This window comes from Anastrepha ludens, chromosome 6 (assembly GCF_028408465.1).
Source record: "Anastrepha ludens isolate Willacy chromosome 6, idAnaLude1.1, whole genome shotgun sequence".
NCBI classification, from domain to species: Eukaryota; Metazoa; Arthropoda; class Insecta; order Diptera; family Tephritidae; genus Anastrepha; species Anastrepha ludens.
Genome location: NC_071502.1, coordinates 85,514,820 through 85,537,767, shown reverse-complemented (window position 1 = coordinate 85,537,767; position 22,948 = coordinate 85,514,820). Strand labels below are relative to the sequence as shown.

Sequence of the window (22,948 nt, the reverse complement as noted above, 5' to 3'; positions counted from 1 at the left end):
GAAGTTGATGAAAAATTAATCAAAGCAATAATTTATTCGGATCATTACAGTACGAGTACAACACGTGAGGTTGCAGAGAAGCTCCATGTATCACATACATGCATTGAAAATCACTTAAAACAACTTGGCTATGTTCGAAAACTCGATACAGGGGTTCCTCACGAACTGTAAGACTGTAAGAAACGCATTTAATGCAACGCAGAAACAGCTGCGATTTGCTAAAGAAACGTAAAACGACCGATAACTGGCTATAAAAAAAGGAATTGTTTACAACAATATCAAGCGGAAAAGATCGTGGAGAAGGTCAGCTGAACCAACTCAAACAACATCAAAAGCTGATATTCGTCAAAAGAAGGTTTTGTTATCAGTTTGTTGGGATTGCAAAGGAATTGTATAATATACTTTGAACTCTTACCACCCAATCGAACGATCAATTCTGATGCCTACATTGAACAACTAACGAAATTAAACAATGCAGTTGAAGAAAAACGGCCCGAATTGACAAATCGAAAAGGCCACTCGGCAAAACTTATTGAAGTTTGGTTGGGATGTTTTGCAACATCCACCGTATAGTCCTGACCTTGCACCATCTGATTACTTTTTGTTTCGATCTTTACAAAACTCCTTGAATGGTAAAAATTTCAATAATGATGATTATGTCAAATCGTACCTGATTCAGTTGCTGCCTGAAAGATGGCAAAAGTGCATTGATCAAAATGGGCAATACATTACAGAATAGAGTTGCATGAAAAAATTGCCTTTGGTTTTCTAAAAAAAATCCGCAATTACTTAGTTGCCAGCCCAATATATAATGAAATATTTTGTGCCACTCTTCTTAGATGTCTAGGCAATATCAGATGGCGTTCCATACACTTCTGACGATATTAAAAATGCTAGCTAAGGGGTAAATATACATCATAAAGTAAAAAAGATTACAGCCGTTGAAAATTACTTAAGAACGATACCAAGTTCGTTCCATGCGAGCTCTTTCTGAATAAAATCACTTAAGTGTTTTGCGTATTAGGTTTATTTTGTAAATTTAAAATATTTTCAATTTTTATCAGTCTTTTTATCTAAGAAAAACAAAAAAATACACGATAAGTGTGCTTCGGATCTTGCTGTCGGTCTTGTTGAAATCTCCAAATCACCGAATTCTCTTCCGTATAAAGTAGTATTACGTTTTCCGTATAAAGTAGTATTACGTTTTGTGAGGAGCAGTTTTTGCGCTTTATTTTTTCTGGGAACATTCACTGCTGTTCCCAGAAAAATATATCAAAGCATTAAAAATCATCGTTTTTGAAAGGTTTACCTGTGTTGAAATATCACTGCAGGATAATTCAGCCTTTTGCAACTCTATGATTGCTACTCAAAGAGCTGGGATGCAATTTTCCCTTCCGACATTATTGAATCGTTTCAAATAGAGTAAAATGCTGCAGGAATACTCCAGATACTTTATTTTTTATTTACTTACCAGTTACAATATAAAACACAAAACAGTTCTAAGTACATATATTTCTCTCCTACTAAAATGCAAAACATCCATGTGAACCCTTCAAGAGAAATAAATAAATGAACGCATTTCAATGAATGTGATCACAGCAAATCAAGGTGGATTTATTATTACTAATTATTATAATAAATTCGCCTTCCAGCAAATATACTACTAAGCGCAAAAAATACCGTTACGGTAACGTATTCGATGAAACATTCCCTTATATGGTTGCCAACTCATCTTTCATTTCATTGCGTGATGAATACTCACGGTAAATTCATTTATGCATAAACATTTGATTGAAAAACTAAGCTAAATACATATCAAATCATTTTTAGCATTACGCGAAATACATTTCAAATCATTATTAGATACGCCTTGTTGCTTCAACTTGTAACTTGTGGAAGAGGGAAAGACAAAGAAAGGAGAGGGTCACCTCGGTTAACAGTCTTTGTTCTAAAATACTTTACTAAAAAGTAAAACCATTGCAAGCAACGGAGTCGCTGCGAGTGATAACGAGGGACAACACCAAACGAGAATTTGTAAAATTGAAGTAATAAAACTTTTCATGTATGAACACGATTTTTGCAATTTTCTATTTTCAGCACAGAATTGATAGTTCCCCATATTTAAGGCACTACTCTTAAGCAACAGCTGTTTAACACATGTCACTAAAAAAACACAAGTCAGCTGATCACAAGAACTTCTATTAAATTATTAAATCTATACAATTCAAGACTTACCTTCCGAAACAAAAACTTAGTTACATCATTTCATATGATAGCTATAACTGAATCTTAATAACTGAAACTAACCCCAAAAAAGAATGTCGTCTGTTGTTAACGCAGCCATACAAGAAACCGAAGATCCTGTCGAGCAGATGCTTAAGAAAACTGGTTGCATTCAATTGCATTATAAAGTACAAGAGTGCATAGCGGAAACAGGGGATTGGCGCCGCTGTCAAGAGGTGGTAAAAGATTTTAAGCAGTGCATGCAGAAGTATACCGAGCAACAAATGCAAAAATACGCCCAGACAAAGTAACATAAACAAAAAGAAAACCTTTTATACTGTGTTATTAAGTAAGTTTTAAGTGAGTAAATTATGCTCAAACAAATTATCAGCGCGGTTGCAGCGCCACGTACTAAGCTGGTGTTAGTGGTACGGGGTGATCTGAAGATGTCTAAAGGGAAAACTGCAGCCCAGTGTGCACATGCAGCTGTTCTATGTTACCAGCAGTCCCAAATAAGCAGAGAAAAACAAAAATTGACAGAAAGTTGGTCAATTTTGGGTCAACCGAAAATTGTATTACGCGTGGACACGTTAGAGGAGATCATGCATTTGAAAAGCCGCGCAAAAGACGCTGGGTTGGTGGCAGTACTGGTTAGAGATGCAGGCCGTACGCAGTTAGAGACTGGAACAGTTACAGTTCTTGGCATTGGTCCAGACATCGAAAACAATGTTAACAAATTGGTCGCCGATTTAAAATTACTATAGCTTTAGTTGGCCCTTAGTTTAGCGAATAAATAAAACGACTCGCTTAAATATTTTACTTATTTTAAGGAAATTGGAAACAATATTGCGTGGACAGCTTTTTAAGAGATTTTCTTGATTTTTGTTGTAATGGTTAAAGAGATTGGCTTCCCAAAAGTTTCAACTAAATCGGATGTTACCCGTTCGGTAATTTGCTTCAATTTACCGTTGGATTCACCACAGATCAAACGTTCAATACGAGGTGAGGGGCAAGTTACTTCTACTGATGCGTATATGGTACCTGATGAGCAAAAGAAGAATGACTATGTTTGAATGTCATTATTGGGACTGGTTATATGGGTTACCATTTTCTTCGGAGTAATATTCGATTGCACTCTGCAAATTATAAGGTATTTCTTGTGGCAAATAATCCAATAATCTAGCGCGCACACTTTCTACTATCAACATCTCTGGTTCCATATCAGTAAACGTTCCTTTCGAGTACTCCCATTCACGGTCTTTAGCAAGTTTTATTAGATAATCCTAAAAATAATGGTAACAAATCAGAGTATATTACATAATATGTGATCTATAAACTCGAACCTCGAAGACTTACTTGTATTGTATTAAGTCCGCTACCGGTGATGGAGGAAACGAGAAATACCTCCTGAAAATTAGTCCAACTCACATCATTTTCTTTCTTTTCTTCTTTAACTGCTGGCCGACTCGTATTTTTGTCTTGAGTTTTCTTGGACTGTACTTTTAGTTTACGATTCCAATAAGATTGTGTGCTTCCAAGAGTATCGTTCGTTAAGACACGTATCAATTCAAGTAATACTCGTTTCGATTTCAGTGCATCGATCTTGTTCAAAATTAAAAAACTTGGCAAATGCTTATACTCCTTCAACGTTTCCAACACAGTGGTATGTAAAGCGTTACGCGTCCACGAATTGGAGACATCGTGCATACAAGCGATAATATCTGCGTGTTGAATTGCGTGTCTGTAGGCAGATTTGAAACTTTGCTCGAGATGATGACGCTTGACCTCATGCGGTGTCACTAAACCCGGTGTATCGTAGAACACCAATTGTGTTTGTCCGGTTGTGTAAATGGCCTTACTTGCCTTTCGTGTTGTGTGCACCTTCGAGGAAGTAGGACAAACCTAAAAGCAAGAAACAGCTATTATAAAAACCAAATGGCATTCTGATACCTCAGCACTCACCCGGTGGTTTATCAAATTATTAATGAAGGTACTCTTGCCTACATTTGGAACACCGATTACCGCTACATGCAAGGAATTCTGGGTACGTTGTTTATGTTGTACTTTCTGTGCATTGCTTTCACGCGCTGTTGAAGTTGTCGGAATGGCAGAGGATTTCGCAACGTCCGAATTACCATGAACTGCAGCCAAGCAGTAATTGCGTACATTTGTTGCCCATATTGTATTGATTTTATTATATTTAAAGGAATACTTCGATACTGCCGCTAAATTACTCAACAATACTTCCATGTTACCAGAGAACGTTTAGTATGCCTTATCTGAAGGTACTCAGAGAACGTGAATTATATTAATTATACTGTCAAAAACGTCAAAGAAAAATAAACAGCTGAATCTCGTTTTGAGTATGAAATTGATGAATATACGCTCTTTGCTAAGAACGTAATTTAATGAACTTCGCTAAGAACGTAATTTAATGAGCTTCTATGCTATGTATCAGGGTTGTAAAAAATGTACTTTAATAAACGGATGTACTTGTAGAATATTTAAACAATGTTATAAACAGAAATAAATGCGACTTTTCACATTATAAATAATTATTTAAAATTACAATATAATCAAAAAAGTATGTATTTAATTTAATAATAACCGTAGAAACGTAGATAAACTTAAGTAAATGACAGTCTTCATATAAGAAAAACGTATTTAGTTTAAAAATTCTTCCTCATTAAATTCTCCAGTAACAGTTAACAACTCTTCTTCCAATGTTTAGAAACAAGTACTCGTGATGTAATATTTTGTCCTTACCTATAGTATATTAAGGCATTTTGCTACATCGGCGCCTTTGTACAAAAGGGCATTATAACACATGGGCTGAAAAGTCCCGGGCCTAACACATTGCATTCACCTCTTTTTCCGTTAGTACTAACCTTAAAAGGACAGCTGCTAAAATTTTAGGGTATTCTATTCATTAGTTCGTGGGTTATTGTGGTAAGAGTGCCGCTACTTTTGTTATTTTTAAAACAATGGATCAAAACCAATATCGTGTTTTAATTTTACACTACTTCTTGATGGGAAAAAGTATTGTACAAGTAAAAGTTAAGTTTCGTAATTTGGCTTCTGGCCGTATTCGCCAGATTTGGTTGCCAGCGACTACTGTTGTTCGCAGACCACTGCTCGCCGTTAAGAAATTTCGCTCGAACGAAGAGGTTATCGCTGAAACTGAGGCATATTTTGAGGCAAAAGATAGATCGTTCTACAAAAGTGGTACTGAGATCTTACAGCGGCGCAAAGAAAAATAGTTACGAAATAGAATATCGTATCTATGATACAGAAAGAGCTTACTGATTTTATTAAAAATATTGTTTACATTATCGAAGTTTAATCGATAATCACTGTATCTACCATGATTGTCGATGACTTTTTGTACTCAAATTGGCATAGAATTGATAATCCTACACCAGGTTTCAGTGGGAGTGGAATACTATAATTATTTGATTTTTAGCCATTATTCTTTCTTATTTTTGCATGTTTCTTTACCGATTCGCTTCTTTTAATCCCCCCAAAGGTTTTGAGTCGGGTGACTGGCTTGACCAATCCATAACTTTAACATTATTTTGTAAAAATCATTAACGTCCTAACATTGAGGAGTGTTTTGGTTTATTATCTCGCATAAAAAGGGGTAAGCGTGCTAATGTTTAAGTCGCTTACTGTTTGTTGTATCAGCTTATTCTCCCATTCTCTTTCTATCTGCTTTTTCCAAGTTATTTTCATACTTTCCAAGAATGTTTCTATTAATATGTAAGAAGTATTGAAGTACCTCAATACATATGTATATAATTGTACGTTACTTATGAATAAGAAAACTGTGCAATAAACTAACTCTCTAATTTACTTCATCGAGCCCGGTTGATCTTTTTATTCGGCAAATTTCTACAAGAGGCCACCAAAGTGGCATAGTCTTCTCAGCAAATGGTAGCATCACTTGTTGAAGTGCGTCCTTGTAAATAAATTTGCCCTTATTTTTTTTTGGTTATGCGGCGAATAGGTCATATTCCATGCCAAGAGAAGCATTCCCAAATCATTATGCTCTCGGCACCACGCTTGAATGTTTTTTTTTTTGTGAACCGTGGTCAGAACTCTTGTCATTTAGGATTTCTGGCATTTCCCCCAGCATCATTTCCAAATAAATATTTTTTTTTCATCTCCCTAAAGCATGTTATACCATTTTTTCATATTCTCTCCCCACCATGTGCTCGTGTGCAATATTTTTCCTGTTCCTTAAATTTACTTGTTTCAACAGAGGAACTTTACGAGCTACTCTGCCCGGTAGGTTCATCTTGTAAAATCGACGCCTTACAGTTCTGGTCTTTGATGACTTCGAAGGATTCCTCTTGGCAAGAGTCACAATTAAATTATTAGTAATGCAAGTCGTTTTCTTCTTGTCTCCACGTCGTTCTGTGGCGTCGTGTTTGCACTTAAGGGCATTTACAGTGTTAGTAATCATTTAGTTTGTTACGAAAGAAAAATTAGAGAGAAGGTTGTGTTGGCATAGAATGCTAAATTCGTGACCACCATCGTATAGGCGTCACAAAAATCCTTGGTCACTGTCATAATTGTAGCTGTGTGTTTTACCACACAGACATCTGATAATAACGCAACCCGAATGACGTGGTTTTGTGGTTATCTAAGTAAGTACATTGAGAGGTAATTTAAAACATTATTGATTAATTATAATATAATAATAATAATAACATGATTAATTGTAACAATAATGAAGCCAATAGTCAAGACTCAATATCGTCTTGTTTTGAAAATTCAAATAATAATAATATATAAGTTGGCACAAAATTAATCATCCAATTTTGTTTTTGAATAACTTTTTGACAAATGATTTCGAGTGATGGAAGTATTTATTTTGAACTTTACGCGCTCGATTGTTTGTTTGTTTGTCTACTGCAGCTGTTTAGTTCACAAGTGACAAATATGATTGACATACGACGCAAAATTTGCAAAAATTTTAAATTTTCCGATAGAACTTTACCAAACAGCAGTGAAGGGCGTATGTCCAAAAACGTCAGCTGCTCTACAGGGTCCGGCACTCGAAGAGTAACCAATTAAGAAGGCCATAAATTTAGTTTGGAAATTTACATCTATTTAATGAAAAGTAAAAAATGTGTGAAAATAACACAAAATTAACAATCAATTGACTTTTGCTCGATATAACCACCTTTTGCCTTGACTATGGCCATGAGACGGTCCAGAATTGCGTTGCGTTGCCCGAATGTGATTTGCAGGTACAGTATCGGACGAAACATTTGCAACTAAAATGTGGGCAATGAAAACTTTCGATTGCTCAGCCCTTATTTGGTTGGAACCTGTTAATTTCACTTTATTTGTAATAAAAGATGTTGATTTACGTAAATAAAACAAATTTATTCAAATTCAACAGTTCATATCTTAAATTTAAAAATCAAATGTGTCCAACACCTGTATCTAATAAGACAAAACAATTGCAACTAAAGGAAATGAGTAAACTATTTTTATTGAACTTAGTATTTCGTGGCAAAACCATTGCTCTGAGTAACGGCTCAGCATCGTCTCGGAATTGAGGCTATCAAATTGTCAACTATCGTTTGTGGTATATTTCTCCACGCCTCCAGGACTCTTTGGAAAAATTGGTCAGTATTTGCCACATTAGTCCGATCAATTTTCTTTTTTACTATTTCCCATAGGTTTTCTATGGGGTTAAGATCTGGGTATTGTGGGGGCCACTCCATTATGTCCACTTTATTCCTCTGGAACCATGCTTTCAGGACCTTCGCCGTATGCTTCGGGTCATTATCCTGGTGGAAGACCCACTTCAAGGGCATTTCCCACTCAGCATGTGGCAGCATTACCGATTCCATAATGTCCCTGTAAACGTACTGGTCCATTATGCCCATAATACGATGGAGTGGTCCCAAACCAGCAGCAGAAAAGCATCCCCAGACCATAATGTAAGCACTATGCTTAACAGTCTTTACACAGTATGATTTTTGAAGACGCTTGTTACGTGGGCGTCGAACGTAGGATACGCCATCACTTCCGACCAAATTAAATTTGGATTCGTCGCTGAAAAGAACAGCTTTCCACTTGCTTAATGGCCAATCTATGTGATCCCTTGTGAACTGCAATCGTTTTTGTTGGTTACGCTTACTAATAAGCGGCTTCTTTGCTGGTCGGTACGTCCGTAAATCAGCTTCAGCCAGGCGACGACTGGCAGTTTTTGAGCTGATTGGTAACCCAAGCTCCTTTGCCAATTGGGGGCACTTCTAAATGGATATTTTTTTACCTCTCTCGCTATCAGTTTGTCAGTTCTTTCATCCGTTTTTCTTGGTCGGCCTCCTCGATGCACCACCGCGATAGTTTTGTTTTTTATAAAGCTCGCAATAATTCGAGAAATTGCTGACTTATGAATATTATATTTTATGGATATATCTTTCTGGGTCATTCCTTTGTTATATTCATCTACAACACGCGCGCGTAATACTTCACCGAACTTATTTCGAGCCATTACTTCATTTAACTCAACTTTACAAAAAAAATTGTGTTATCGCCATAAATTCTGCACAAAACTGATGTTCACAAATTGACACGATTAAACTAAACTCAGAACAGTTAGAAAACAAAACCAAGCTCAAGCATTTTTACCGTTATATAGCTAAGCTCACAAGGTTGCAATTGTTTTGTCGCTCATAGTTGCAAGATAATTAAATTTTTTTTTAAATACAGCTACAAAAAGGAAAGGATCTTGAAAAGATTTTTTGGAAAATATTACTCAGATGCTCTAGTATCCATAGCGTGAAATTGAAATGCAATTGAGTGAAGAATGACATTATGACAAAAAATAAATTGAAGGCTGCATTGCAGTTGTAAATGTTTTGTCCGATACTGTAATTTGGCCCACTCGCGAACAATGGCTTTTTCTGCTCTCTCACTCTGCTCTCTAAAATGGCCTAAAGAGAATAATCCATCGGATTCACGTCTGATGAATTTGAGAGCCATTGTGTCGACGTTATGAAGTTCGAAACGTTGTTTGTTTAGCCATTCTTGGTTCACTCGAGCTTTGTGAGACGGTGCCGAGTCCTGTTGAAATGTCCTTAGTCTGCCACCGAAATGTTTGTCTGCCCACGATTTCAAAGTAACCTCCAAAATACTTGCCCGATAATATTTCGCATTTAACTTGACGCCAGGCTCGATGAAAATGATGGGTGAGCACTCATCTGCGGTTAAAGCGGCCCAAACCATTACCTGTGGCGGGTGCTGCCTCCTGGTGGCAAATCGATGACTCAAATTCTCATATGAACGGTTGGCCAAATAAATTCTATCGTTTTGGGAGTTTACGAATTGCTTAATTTGAAAAATTTTCTCGTCAGAAAACGCAATGGATATTGACTGCTTTCGGCCAAGCGAAGCAACTCCTTCCCTCTCTCAAGTCTGACTTGTTCCTGCTTTTGTGTGAGATCATGCGCCTTTTCGCTTTTGTAAGGCTTGACTTTGAGATCACTTTTCGGTATGCGGCGGATGCTATGGTCAGATATTTTCAGTTCTGTCGCCATTTGATTAGTACTTCGTCGGGGATTTCGGCCAAGTCGCTTCTTCACTTTTTGAACCATTTCACGTAAAATACGTGGGTTCGTATTTTACTGGAAGGAACAAAAAGCGATTGTAAAGATACTGCTTTTCAGTGCCATTTCAAATGGATTTCCCGATTCGACGATTTACTTGGAAAGAGGTAAAGCTCCCAATATGCAAAGATCTCAAAATAAAAAAGGCGACGGGATACTACCTTATACCGAGAAGATTTTAAAAGATAGTTATTATTTAATGCGATGATCACAAACGAGTATTTTCCCATTCTGTGGAAAGTCGCTCAAATTACACTGTGGAACAAATTCAGGTTAGCAAAAATTAGGTCCATTCTGAGAGTGGCGGGTGAAAATAGAGGCGAAATTAAAAGACCCGTATCGCGCCGTTTTTTATGTTAGTTCGATTTTTTTTTTAATCGGCCTTCGAAGTTCGAAATCGGAGCAAAATTGTTTATATGGTCTTTTGGCTATAACTCGTAGACTAATTGATATTTTTTCAATCTGTAAAAGCCAAATTATTGCTAGAGACCTGTGCAACAATTACAATTTTAAAAAAAATTGATTTCGAAAATTTTTGTGGTACTTATGAAACAATATACTGAAAATCGGCAAACTTCGAAGGCCGATTAAAAAAAAATTCGAACTAACATAAAAAAACGGTGCGATACGGGTCTTCTAATTTCGCCTCTATTTTCACCCGCCACTCTCAGAATGGACCTAATTTTTGCTAACCTGAATTTGTTCCACAGTGTTATACTATCTGAGAAACTTCCGAACGTTGCTTCCAACTATAGGCCAACAAGCCTGCTGCCTATTGCTTCTAAACTTTTTGAAAAGCTACTTCTGAAAAGACTTACTCCGATAATTGAGCAATACACCAATTTGGTTTCTGCAAACATCACTCCATTATATGTAGAGCAGATAAACTGTGTGTACACTAGAGAAGCATTCGAAAAAATTAAATACTGTACTGCAGTATTTTTAGATATTACGCAAGCTTAAAATGAGCCTACCGTATAATCACTATATGCTTCTAAAATCGTACCTGAATAGTTAACACTTTCTTGTCAAAATAAACGATGAAACTACCAATCTTTACGAAATTAAAGCAGTTATACCACAAGGAAGCGACCTAGGACTCGCTTTGTACACTTTATTCACAGCCGACGTCCCTTTAAGGGGTTAGAGGTAGTCAGAGGCCCGAAAAAATGACGATTTTCAATAATTTTTTTTTGCTAGTCAACTGCTTCATTTTACAAAAATAAAAATATAGCATTATTGCATCATGTTTCGACTTGACTTTAGCAAAATTTAGCAAAGTCCCTTGCGGTGATCACCACTAGTCCGTGGAGATTCATCTAAAATCAATCGGACTAGACAAAGTTTTTTTTTTCAAAGTTAACAATATTGCGGCCTCCGGAAATATTTTTCGGATTTTCGAAAGGAAAATTGAGATTTTTGAAAAAAAAAATCCTTCGATCAGGCACGGGTTTCTTATGTTTTTCAAAAGCCGTATAAATTTTATTGAAATCTACCGAGCGGTTTTTAAGTTACAGCGGTAGATTTCTAGTTTCGTTCTGCACCATGGCGTCATCAGAGCCTTGATCGCGGCTTGACTATCGGAGAAAATGTTAATATCTTCCCCGTTCCCGCATTCCCGAAGTATTTTGCATGCCTGCAGGATCGCAAAGACTTTTGCTTGAAAAACACTAGCAGTATTCGGCAGTTTAACGGAGATAGATAAAACATTTAGAGAAAACCCCTGCTCCGATTCCCGATTCCATCTTGGAACCGTCAGTGAAGGCAGAGGTGCAAGCTTCGGTGCAGATTTTCCCCTCGATCTAATCCTGCCTATTTGGAAATATTGCCCTAGCATGACCCTAAAACTCTAGTTTGTGGATAGAGAGATCTGTTCGAAGTTCGGGGAAATACGATGTTAACTGCCCGAAAATGCTACCATGTCCTTTGAGAGATTGCCTCCAGAGACCAACCTCCTTTAACCTGATTGCACTTTGAGCCGCGATGGAAATAACGTAAAAGACGATGAGAAGTAAGTGCGTATGTCATATACTTTTTTTGATATTTTTCTCTTGGAGAGAGAATTCTCGGCAATTAAGTTACTGCCAAGTTACTGGATAATTTTTACATAAACCGACCTATTGCCTGTCTAGGGGCGACCGTTATTCGAAAAAATTTTGACGCAACAGTCTTCAATTTGATTCAGTGAGTGACATCGTAAAACCGGCTTTGTGCAGCAGTCGATTAAAATTTGTTAAAATATTATAGTTATCAGCTTTAATTATTCGTCAATTTGTTTGTGTTATTAAAAATAACAAATTGTTCACTTTGATATGTATTTTTAGTCATTTAGTTCTTTAAATGCGCTTAAATGAATATCTATTAGCAATTTCTGTAGTTTAATTAAGGTCTCTATTAAAAAAAATATTATTTTATATTATATATTATAGAAAACGCAAAGACTGAATTTTATTATGTAAATGAAAGTTGAAATCCAAAATACAAAATTATAACTTCTAACGAAATACTTTTATTTTAACTTTTTTCGAGACCGAGGCCGAAGTGCGCCTACACAAATGTCTGTGGCATTCTACTAAGTCATTATTTTGCTTGGATGGGAAAAACCGCTTAGTTTTGCTTTTAGTCTTGTGTGCATATACAATTTGTTTGTAGTCAAGCGATTTTTTGATAAAAGTAATACAAACGTCAGGAATTGTGTCAATTACCCATGTGTAAGCCTTAATGAAAACAAATAAACATTTGGAAAACACTGCGTATGAGTAATATTTACACGATATACCCAGTTAGAAAAATTTTGTCACTGAAGTCCAAGATAAACAAGGCTGGGCAAAAATAGAAAAGACAGGAGCTTTGTTCTGATAACTTCGAGTTTATTTATTCAAAATAGTCCCCTATGGCTTCGATACACTGTTTTGAGCGACCTAAAACTTTTCGTAAGAGTGTTTCAGGTCATTGACCGGAATGCTCTTCAGGATCTCGGTACAAGCCTTTTGGATGGCCTCTACGGGCGCCAAACGTTTTCCTTTTATTGCCAAATGCAGTCTTCTGAATACGTAGAAGCCACAGGGAGCCGTATCATACGGTGAGTGATTTATGGTTAAAATGCGATTTTTTGTCAAAAAATTAGTCACAAGAGTGGATCGATGAGATGGTGCATTATAATGCAATAAGCGCCAGCACCCTCCTTCGTGGTATTCAGGACGAATTCGACGAATGCGATACAACAAACGCTTCAAAACGCCAAGATAGAAAATTGCATCGACGGTTTGGCCCGTGAGCACGAACTCCTTGGGGACAATTCCCTTGGAATCGTAAAAACAAATGAGCATCGACTTGATTTTTGACTTCTCCATACGCGTGTTTTTGGGTGGTGGCTCGTCTGGGGCCTTCCATTCGGCATTTTTGACGCTTAGTTTCAGGTTCATGTTGCAAACACCACGTTTCATCACCAGTTACAATGTTGTAAAGAAAGTTCTCGTCTTTTCTCGCCTCTTCAATGAGGTCTTTCGAATGTTGAGTTCTGAGCAATTTTTGGTTCTCAGTTAACTTGTGCGGAATGAAACATGCACAGACCTTTCGCAAGTCCAAATGATCAATTAAAATGCGATAAATCGATGTTTTGGAGATATTCAACTCCGATTCCATGAATTTCAGCCATGATTTCGGTTCATTTTTGATAAATTTACGAACAGTTTCGATGGAGTTTTCGGTGATTAATGATTTTTCACTGTCATTTATGTCCTCAAAACCATCTCTGAAACGTGTAAACCATTCATGAACTCTGGCACGAGATAGACAATCATCGCCATAAACTTTTTTTATCAATTCGAATGTTTCGGTAAACGTTTTACCGATTTTAAAACAAAATTTGATATTGGCCTTTGTTCGAAACTCATTTTTGTACCGATGACACAAACGTACTGACACTTTAGACGCAATAACTTCGCTTCCACTGTACCGAATGTCACCGAGCTTTCACTGGAAGTCAGATAGGGATGTAACTTCCAACGCACTAACTCATTAAAAAGATGGCGCCATCAAAAACATTTTTATGACGCCAGTCTTGTTTATTTTGGACTTCATCTTTTATATATGTATGTATATTTTCGCGGGCTCATGGGTGGAACATAGGGTCTCAATAAACAAATTAAAGTTTGGTTCATTCGACACTAAGAATTTAATTAGGCTCTATGAATGGCCGGATTTTTTGGCTTCCGCTTCAATTTTTCGTCTGACCATACTGGTTGGTCTCCCGCGTCTCGACTTCTTTAAGAGCTCGAGTCTAGCGCTTACGCAACGTATGCCCGATCCATTTGCTCTTACAACACTGGCTTTTTATGTTTAGGTTCTAATTATAAATATGTGAAAGTCTAATTATAAAGATTACAAATTAGGCGCGAACAAGTAGCATATGGAATTAAAACGAAAAAGAGTAATAAAATAATATTAAATTAGAACAAAAAAAAATATTTTGTGTACATATTTCATAATTATATAAAATTAATTATATTAAATTGCAATAAAATTGATTTTTTCCTTAAATTGAATATGAACTAAAACTAAAGTGAATGAAATCAGATCTTCATTAGACAGTTGCGTCGAAATCTGGCAGATATCAGTCAGACCTGTGGACAAATAATTCAGAATTTCCCCAACATGTACAGAAAGTTAGGCCCACCTACAACCACGAACAAACGTCAATACTGACAAATATGAAACGAAGGGATGCTTGGAGACTCACGGCGGTGATAACTGGCACGCAAAATGGGCATCCTCACAACACACACTGCCACAGTTGTTAACAATCAGAGAAAAAGGAAACGCATTTCCATGGAAATTTTCTGCCCTGCCCATAGAATGCCTTGCCTTATTTAAGAATGCCAACCCTCACAAACCACTGTTGGAGAGTCTCGAACAACTGTCTGGCTTAGACGTGAACAACCTAAAACGATTCTTAAACCGCACATACCGCATATAGTATATAGTATGTATATAGTGAAAATAACCGTTAAACATGTCGGTAGTGCGGACGTGGCAACCAAATGGTGCGAAAGCGCTAGTTGGATTTTGGATGAATCACCACATTAACCAACCAACCAACACGTCTGTCAAATTTCCTGTTATACTCTCCATGTTTTCCGCTGATCAATATCGGCCAGGAATCTTGAAGATTTCGCATTTATTTGGCGACAAGTCTGACGGATAGCTGACAAATGTTTGGCAATTTTGCTAGCCGGGTGGGTACTTACAACATTCGTACATATTTGAGTTTGTATGTACAATAAGAGACTTTTTAAAATGTAAATAAACATTGCATTGTTTTGTAACAAATACATTATGTCTACGTGTGTATGTATATATAGGTATATGCATGATACACACCCCCACTAACATAAACATATTGACACAAAATGTTTTCTATGAATGAATCAATGACCACAAACCACAAATTGATGCCGTTTGTTGTCTCCAGCAACGTCACAGCAACGTTGGCGCACATTCATACCCACATACCCGTTTTTACATACATATGCAGGGACGAAATAAGTATGTATTTCTAGGTGCATATGTAATTTGGCATATGAATATGCATTTTCTTTAATTTAAGCGATAAAAGCGTTCACAAAGTCAACAAAAACAGTTGAAATGATGCTGTTCGAGGCGCGCGTTGTGCTAAAATATCTAAGCGCATAGTTTCGGAAATTATCCATAATTTTTCGTGAGCATTTTGACAATCACAAAAAAACCTAACCATTTATTTCCTGCGGCCATATGCCGTATTTATTTATTGCAAAAGTTATTAAATGCGCATGTAAAATAATATTGAAAACTAAAATATAAAAAATGCTTAAGAAATATGAAATACCAATGTACGAATGCCATGCATGTGAAAATTAAAAAAAAAAACATAGGCAGTTATAAGAACTGCCGACAAAAGTGAAAACGTAAGCTAACAATAAAAAATGAATTATCAAATTAATTGTGATAGAAAATTGTACAAAAATTGTTTGCTAAAAAAGAGAAGTTACCCCTTTACACGAATTTTATTTAACGCGAGTTAAAAAGAAAAAACAAATATTTTTTTACACGAATTGTTTTGTTTTAACGCGATTTTCAATATTTTATGAATTTTTCTTGAATCTAACAGAGTGAGATTTTTCGACGCATGTATGAAACGTTTAAATTAGTCTTAAAAAATGGGTTTAAAAGCATACATACATCGGGTGCTTTTTTAACAGCCGCGACTACGTTTAGTGTAATTTCTCCTACTTTTCCAATAAGTCTGGTCGTTTGGCGTCAATGAGGCTTGAATATTGCAATAAAATTGTTGTTGTTGTTAAGCGCGCTGTATGGCAAGTGACGCAGTCTTGTTGGAATTGTTGGAACCAAATGTCGTCGATGTTTAGCTGATTAATTTTTGAAAAACACAAAAAATCAGTCAGCACTTAAGGACCATTCAGTCAACTTGGCTCGATAGCGCCCGCCATTCACCGTAACGGCAGCTCCTTTCCTTTCGAAAGAAATAAGGACTGATAATGCCGTCAGTGCTCTATTTTTTTTTTTTTTTCAAAGTAAATTTCCACAATTTGGAAGTGTTATTCTGGCGTTGAGCTGTACAATCTAAAACTATACGAGCCCTCCATTTGTTGAACAATGTGAAGACGCACACCACTAATTGGAGGAGGAGCTGGACCAAACATCTAACGAAAGATACAAACTCTTCTCTTATGCTGAGTCAAAAATTCATGACGAAATAAATTAACAGTATCACATGAGGTGAAAATATTTCGTTACTTCCAAATATTTATTTATTTAATTATTTGAAAAGTTTGAAGCCGTTTTCTCGACATTTTGAATATGACACTCTTGCAGCTAATGAGCGATTTGTACACGCACATGCGCTCTTTATAAAGTATTTATAATATAATATTTTTGCCATCCCCACGCACTCGCCCTTTTGGCAAATCAAACTACAAATACATTTACTGTTCGTTCTATTCGTTGTTGCCGAGCATAGAACCTATTGCTACATCTACTGTTACTGTTCCATTCTCTGCTAATGATAACGACTTGCTGTTACCTAGAGAGCGACTAAACATCGAGTTTTAAGATCATATCGAACATATTAAAGGGTCCAAGTAATAAGCAAGCAATGACTTTTTAAAAATGCAATATTTTTGTTAATAGAAAAAAAAAATAAGTTGCATAAGTTTCAATAGATTAATTTCAGACCAAAACATAAATAAGGACATACTTATGCTCGTAAAACAAATATTTTACATGGGTACACACTCCATGTCCCTCATGTTGTAGAGCACTCAGACATGAGCACTCACGCAGATAGACGAAGACTGTCTCCCTTGAATCTTCTTGATTGCAGTTTCTACATCTATCATAGAAGGCCAATGACCGGTTATTATTGACGTAATTCTGAAGATGTCTGTTCTTGACTTTCTTAACAGCTCGTCAGTTCTGGACTTGTTGTATTCTGGTCACGCTTCCTTTGTTATTTCGCAGGTAGCGGTGTTGGTCAATCCGTCAACGGCCTGCTTCTGGAATTGGAAGAAAATCTCCCTTTTGCAGACGCTTCGGGGGCAGCCCACTGCTACCACTTCGGATACTCTAGAGGAAGCCCCCTGTCTTGCTAGCTCAGCTCTCTCATTTCCTTCTATGTTCCCATGCCCTGGTACCCTGATGAGAGTGATGTCTGTCGTGCGTGCTAAGGCATTCGTCTTTGAATCGCCCCAGGCGAAAGAATTTGGAAGTTTCAAGGTCTTTCGCATATATCTTGGATCCATCGGTGAAAAGTGCGGTGGTATCTTCCTTGACTACTTAATTTAAATAGTCAGCTGATTTTGAGTGCAACGGCATGGAGAAAATGTGCCTATTTTGCCGTCGTTGAGTGTGGCATTTTTAAAATTGAACACTGAATTTTGTCGCCGGATTACATTTATTTTAGCATCGAGCGCAAAATAAAATTAGAAGGCAAGGAAAAGGCAACATTTTTTGGGAAAATACGTAATCGCCATAAGACTCTATGTACACTACAAAATACGTACATACATACATATATACAATAAAATTGTGGTGTTTATATTTGTGCATATACTCGTATGTAGTACTTACATACATACGTGTGTATATGTAATTTATACTAATAAATATTTCGCAAAGTTTCAGAAACGGCTTTACCAATTTTTGTTTTTAAATTTTGGTTATGGATTCTGGATCCGCTTCTCTGTGCCGATTTTTATGATTTCTTGTGTGTTTGTGGCTCGCTCTAGGCAGATAATTTAAATGTTTTTTTTTTAATGCAACTGTAGGACTTTGAAAATCCTAAGGAATATAACATGCATAACAGCACTGCTCACCTGCAAATCTCAAATAAGAGCGCTTTACCAGAGAATGTTAATGTCATGAGAAGGCGTAAAATTAAATAACATAAATTAACAACTTAATTAGCATTCTCTGTTGTGGATATCACGCAAATTATTATTGAAAATATATTAATTAAAAAGTATTTGTTGAATGGCGTTCCCACTTATTTTTTATTCAAATATTATTGGGACTATCTTATGATATAAGGTAGGTTCATCTACTTTTTGAAGTCTCATTAGATAAGACTCACTATCGAAAAGAGGAACTCAGGGCGAAAAATAAGCACTAAGCTAAAAAATTAACGGAGATGAAGTGTCGTATATTTCGATGGCTGAACTCTTTCGAATTTTTTAATACCCTTGAAAAAAAAATCGACTAAAACCAAAATTATTTGTTTTTCCCTTTCGAAAATTTATTATTGTTAAGAGTTTTATAGGTGTTGAACACATTAAGTATTTCATTTCATACGAAAACGATGCATTACAGCAAAACGAAAAATAATAATTAATTTACTCGCATAACGTTGAAAGTGAATGGACTCCTCCCAGTACTACCTCTATTTTGCAGTACTAATGTACAGATGTACATACATATGTAAGTAAAACATGTGGCGTTATAGACTGATTATTCAAAATAATACTTCAAATACAAAAAAAAAAAAACACAAACGGGTTAACGTAAACAAATAAGCAAATTGTTTATTTTCATTTGGTCAAACAAGCGTACGTCAAATAGTTATTTCACTTTTTATAACTGCTTATTCCACCTTTTCACTAATTAGACTATGTTCAAACAGAGTGATCCCTTCAGACCAGATTCATCTAAGGCAATCAAGCTATAATTGCGTTACTGACATATAGTACAATTCAGCTTACCCAATTAGTATTTGACAGCTGATAGTGTTTTGATTTTGTTTGAGAAAAATTAGTGGGAGAAAACTGGAGAAAAACTAAAGGTTAGAACGAATTTTGTTAGTGGTTAAAAGATTTGGTTACGCGCATTTCTGCTGGGTCAGGCAGTTTTGATGAAAGTTTACGACTTCAACACTTCTTGCCTTTGGGAGGAGACGCTCATTTCGGTAGTTTGGGCATACCTTGCTTACGTCTACGTCCGGTAGGTATTTTGATTTTCAATTTGAGAAACGATTAGTTCCCAAAAATTTCTTACAACGAAATAAATTCCACTTTTTTAACAGTGATCATCGATTTGTTTTGTGATACTATTGAGTATATATTAAGAAATTTATGTACACACATACATATATACCATATGTATATACTGAAATGCGTACATACATGCATAGTATTACATACTTATGCGAGAATGGAGGAATTTCCCCTTCTGGATGTGTGTTTGAAGGAATACAAATGTTGCTAACAGTGAATTTATTGCTGGGTGCTTTCTATTGGCATATTTGAGCGCAGTGTTATTGTTGAATTGATGGAGGAGTACTGTTTTGTGCACATAGAGGAGGAGTGAGAAATGTTTTATTAGAGCTAGTACATATACCTGTAGGAATGAATTAATATGTATAATAACTGCCAAAAAAATATTTAGAGAGGGCTGATCAATGAGTTCAGTATGTATGTACGTTTGTGTACTAACTACAATAGTAATGTGAGTTTTACTGTTCATGGGTGCCAAACGAATACACAAAAGGAAAAAGAGCTGGAAAGAGCTGTTGGGTGTAAATTTTTAAACTCTGCGTGAGAGTGCACGTTGAATGTGTTTGAGTATGCACTTTGCTTGCGGGAATAATTTGAAATCAAATTGCAAAAAAAATCGTATGTATATACATATATACATATGTATGTAAGTATTTGTTTGTACATATGATCAACGCGCAAGTTTAATCGAGTTCAGTGATCGGATAGGAAAGCGGTAGAAAACAACAATGATTTCCGTTATTACGAATATTATTCTTCGCAAGTGCAGCTAGGATTTTTGAGGGGATATCTACATATTTATTTGCATTTTAAACTGGGATTGAAGTAATCTGAACTTAATTGTGCTGTTATTTGGTGGGAAATCTTTCTATTATTTGTTCATATAATATCTTACGTCCTATTTGTGACAATGGTATAAGAGTATTGTGCCCAATTACACTATCCAATGCGTACATATGTATTTTCGGTCGTGCGATTGATGTTGCATTTTTGACAATGTTGTTGTTAGGTGTATTAGATTTGCGAACGCTAACGATAGTCGCTGATTTGCCTTTCTCATTTCGAAGGTGTTTTTTGCTTAATGTCCACCTCATAATACAGTTGCTGCTTTTCCTCTAATGCATTAGTGAACAAATATTGAACAATGTATGGAGTTTTTAATCACATCTACTCATATGCAGTTTCGTAGTACCGTTAGTTAGAGAGTTTAACTAATAAACAACAAACCAGAGCTGTCATTGCGAGAAAATTGGGGGTGCTTTAGTTTTGACCATTTCATTTTAGAGTACTATGGATATTTTCTATTTCAGTCTTTTACATTAAGAGTGTTGAATAATTTTTATTATGTTTTATTAGTACCAAATTAATAAGAAAAATATGGTGCAAAAATATGCAATATTTAACGTAATTTTTATTATTTGGCATCCTGTAAGAGGGGTGAAGTAGTCATTTTTTGTCTGTGAAAAGCAAAAACGACAAATCAATTTGTTTCTTTATTGGCACAATACCCATCTAAGCGATGTTTTTTACAAAAAGTACAAATCACTACTCTACAGTTTTTTTTGTGGAATGTAAAAATAAATGCGTTTGAGAAGAACTGGACAGTCAATTAAACCAGTGGTGCTATCAAAAATAAAGCACACCAGTCGTTTTTTTCACGAGTTGACCGACACCGAGATTAGCAGAGACCGAAAAAATGATTACTTTGAACGAAAAAAAATAAGAATCTTCTAAATATTGAAGAAATTTGTGCATATTTTTTCATTTTCAGAAAATGAAATAACATTTTTCGATCAATTATAAAAATTAGTTAAATAATTACACAACATTATTATTATAGTGAACGAAAAAATAGCACTCGAAAAATGAGTTTAATTATTGATCCAAAAATATATGTGTATATTTCGAATATGATTTTTATTCCTGAACAAAAGAGTAAAACTTAGAAATTCATTATTACAGTTGAACGCTAATTTTAAAATCTCAAAATAATGATTAAATATCGACAATCTGCGATAAGACTAGAATCTTTCGAAAACGATTTGTAATTTTACATTTGCATACTCACATTATGTAATACGGCATTGAAAATCCACCATTCGCAATCAGTTTGACTTTCATGCAACAAGTTGATAATGCAGCGCCACCTAAAATATCCTGTATGCTCACTTTTAAATGCTCACATGCCCACAAATTGGTATACAAGAACACTCTGTACAACATTCGCATGTCACACATGTGTGCATAAGTGTGCGTACGCTCGTGAAGAGCAACAGTTTATTGCAACAGTTTGCTTTCCACCACCACAACCAACGCTTTGTGCAGCGATGCCATGTCGCCTCTGATGGGTGGCGCGTGGCGCTGTCCTATTGAAGCTAATACAGTTTATAAGCGATATAAACGGTCCAACGGCACCACCAATAGATAACTTCGAATGCACAATACAGCTTTAGCAACACAAGCACTTCTGACTGTCGCCTGCTTGCAGAAGGGGCAATGCAAAAGAGGGGAGCTACGTGTGAAGTTGCTGATGAGGGTGGTCTGAGTGTGTAGACGGCGCAACAGCTTGCGCACTTAAACTATGTAGATGAGCAGGCTTACTGCCCAACTAGTTGGCAGACACACTGACTAACTGACTGACTGAATGACTTAACTGTTTGATTGCTGGTTGCTGGTATGTTTGGTTACTTTTATTTGTTGTTCTCGGTTTTTGCTGCTACTGTGTATCTCTTTCCTATTACTATAACTGTTATATTCTTTGGTTCTGTTTACTTTTTTTACACTTGGTTTGTAGAAGTGTAAGAAGAATAAGAAGTAGAGAAGTAAAAAAAAAAATGTGGCGACGATGACGACGACGACGCATAGAACGGAATCGTATTGAATGGAAGGTGCGTATATTTTGGGTATAAAAAGGCGCGTAGCAATTTGAAAGTTTGCAGTTTTCTCAGCGCCGTGCGATGCGCTCCAAACCTTCTACTTCACAACGAAACGGAAATTAAGCGTATAAAGAATTTGAATTGTGATTTGAAAGTGAACTCTTCCTCATAGGAGTTATATAGTGGGATTTTTTTATTTTGACCGTTGTTGTTGTTGTAAAAATGTTATTCGATAAAGAATATCGTTAATCCGTTTGTAATTGAGCAGTGAAAATTTATTTTGTTCAAAAATACTTTCTGGAGAACATTTTAAAGTAAAAAAGTTGCAATGTAAGTCTACTTAGAATTACTCCATAGCCTCCGTGAAACACCGTCGGTAATTATGAAATCCCATTTATTAAAAAATATATGTTTTTTAAAATAGAATTCCACATAAATTGAAAAAGGAATAAATAAATTCATTGAATTCTAAGTCCCAATTTTTTAAAAATCTCAATATTAAAAAAAATGATCTTAAAATACAATTTCTCATACATTTGGGGGGAAATAAGTAAAATATAAATAAATAGATGATTAAATTGCTAATTTTTAAAATTTCAATGTTTAAAAAATATGTATTTTAAAATAGAATTTCACATAAATTTTAAAATAAAGGATTCAAATAAATTTCATTGGA

The 22,948-nt window shown here is 35.8% G+C and overlaps 5 protein-coding genes across 5 annotated transcripts in view; 3 read left to right on the top strand and 2 right to left on the bottom strand.

Annotated features, from left to right (window-relative positions):
* Nucleotides 1–1,577, bottom strand: part of LOC128868267 (tubulin-specific chaperone E) — a 29,892-nt gene extending 28,315 nt beyond the window's left edge. The window contains exon 1 of the mRNA XM_054110146.1: nucleotides 1,472–1,577. The gene's annotated coding sequence lies outside the window, so the exon portion shown is untranslated. The remainder of the gene's footprint in view (nucleotides 1–1,471) is intronic.
* A 228-nt stretch (nucleotides 1,578–1,805) lies between these two features.
* Nucleotides 1,806–2,534, top strand: LOC128868274 (cytochrome c oxidase assembly factor 4 homolog, mitochondrial). Its single transcript, XM_054110156.1, has 2 exons — nucleotides 1,806–2,045; nucleotides 2,098–2,534. The coding sequence occupies exon 2, from the start codon at nucleotides 2,319–2,321 to the stop codon at nucleotides 2,532–2,534; it is 216 nt and encodes a 71-aa protein (XP_053966131.1). The 5' UTR covers nucleotides 1,806–2,045; nucleotides 2,098–2,318.
* A 60-nt stretch (nucleotides 2,535–2,594) lies between these two features.
* On the top strand, nucleotides 2,595–3,087 carry LOC128868272 (peptidyl-tRNA hydrolase 2, mitochondrial). Its single transcript, XM_054110153.1, has one exon. The coding sequence runs from the start codon at nucleotides 2,595–2,597 to the stop codon at nucleotides 2,985–2,987; it is 393 nt and encodes a 130-aa protein (XP_053966128.1). The 3' UTR covers nucleotides 2,988–3,087.
* Nucleotides 3,031–21,806, bottom strand: LOC128868269 (GTPase Era, mitochondrial). The gene is made up of 5 exons (XM_054110149.1): nucleotides 21,465–21,806; nucleotides 4,186–4,502; nucleotides 3,580–4,125; nucleotides 3,329–3,506; nucleotides 3,031–3,264 (listed from the first exon to the last, which is right to left on the bottom strand). The coding sequence occupies exons 2-5, from the start codon at nucleotides 4,471–4,473 to the stop codon at nucleotides 3,086–3,088; spliced, it is 1,191 nt and encodes a 396-aa protein (XP_053966124.1). The 5' UTR covers nucleotides 4,474–4,502; nucleotides 21,465–21,806; the 3' UTR covers nucleotides 3,031–3,085.
* Nucleotides 21,807–22,340: 534 nt separating this feature from the next.
* Nucleotides 22,341–22,948, top strand: part of LOC128868266 (sodium-dependent serotonin transporter) — a 51,034-nt gene continuing 50,426 nt past the window's right edge. The window contains exon 1 of the mRNA XM_054110144.1: nucleotides 22,341–22,602. The gene's annotated coding sequence lies outside the window, so the exon portion shown is untranslated. The remainder of the gene's footprint in view (nucleotides 22,603–22,948) is intronic.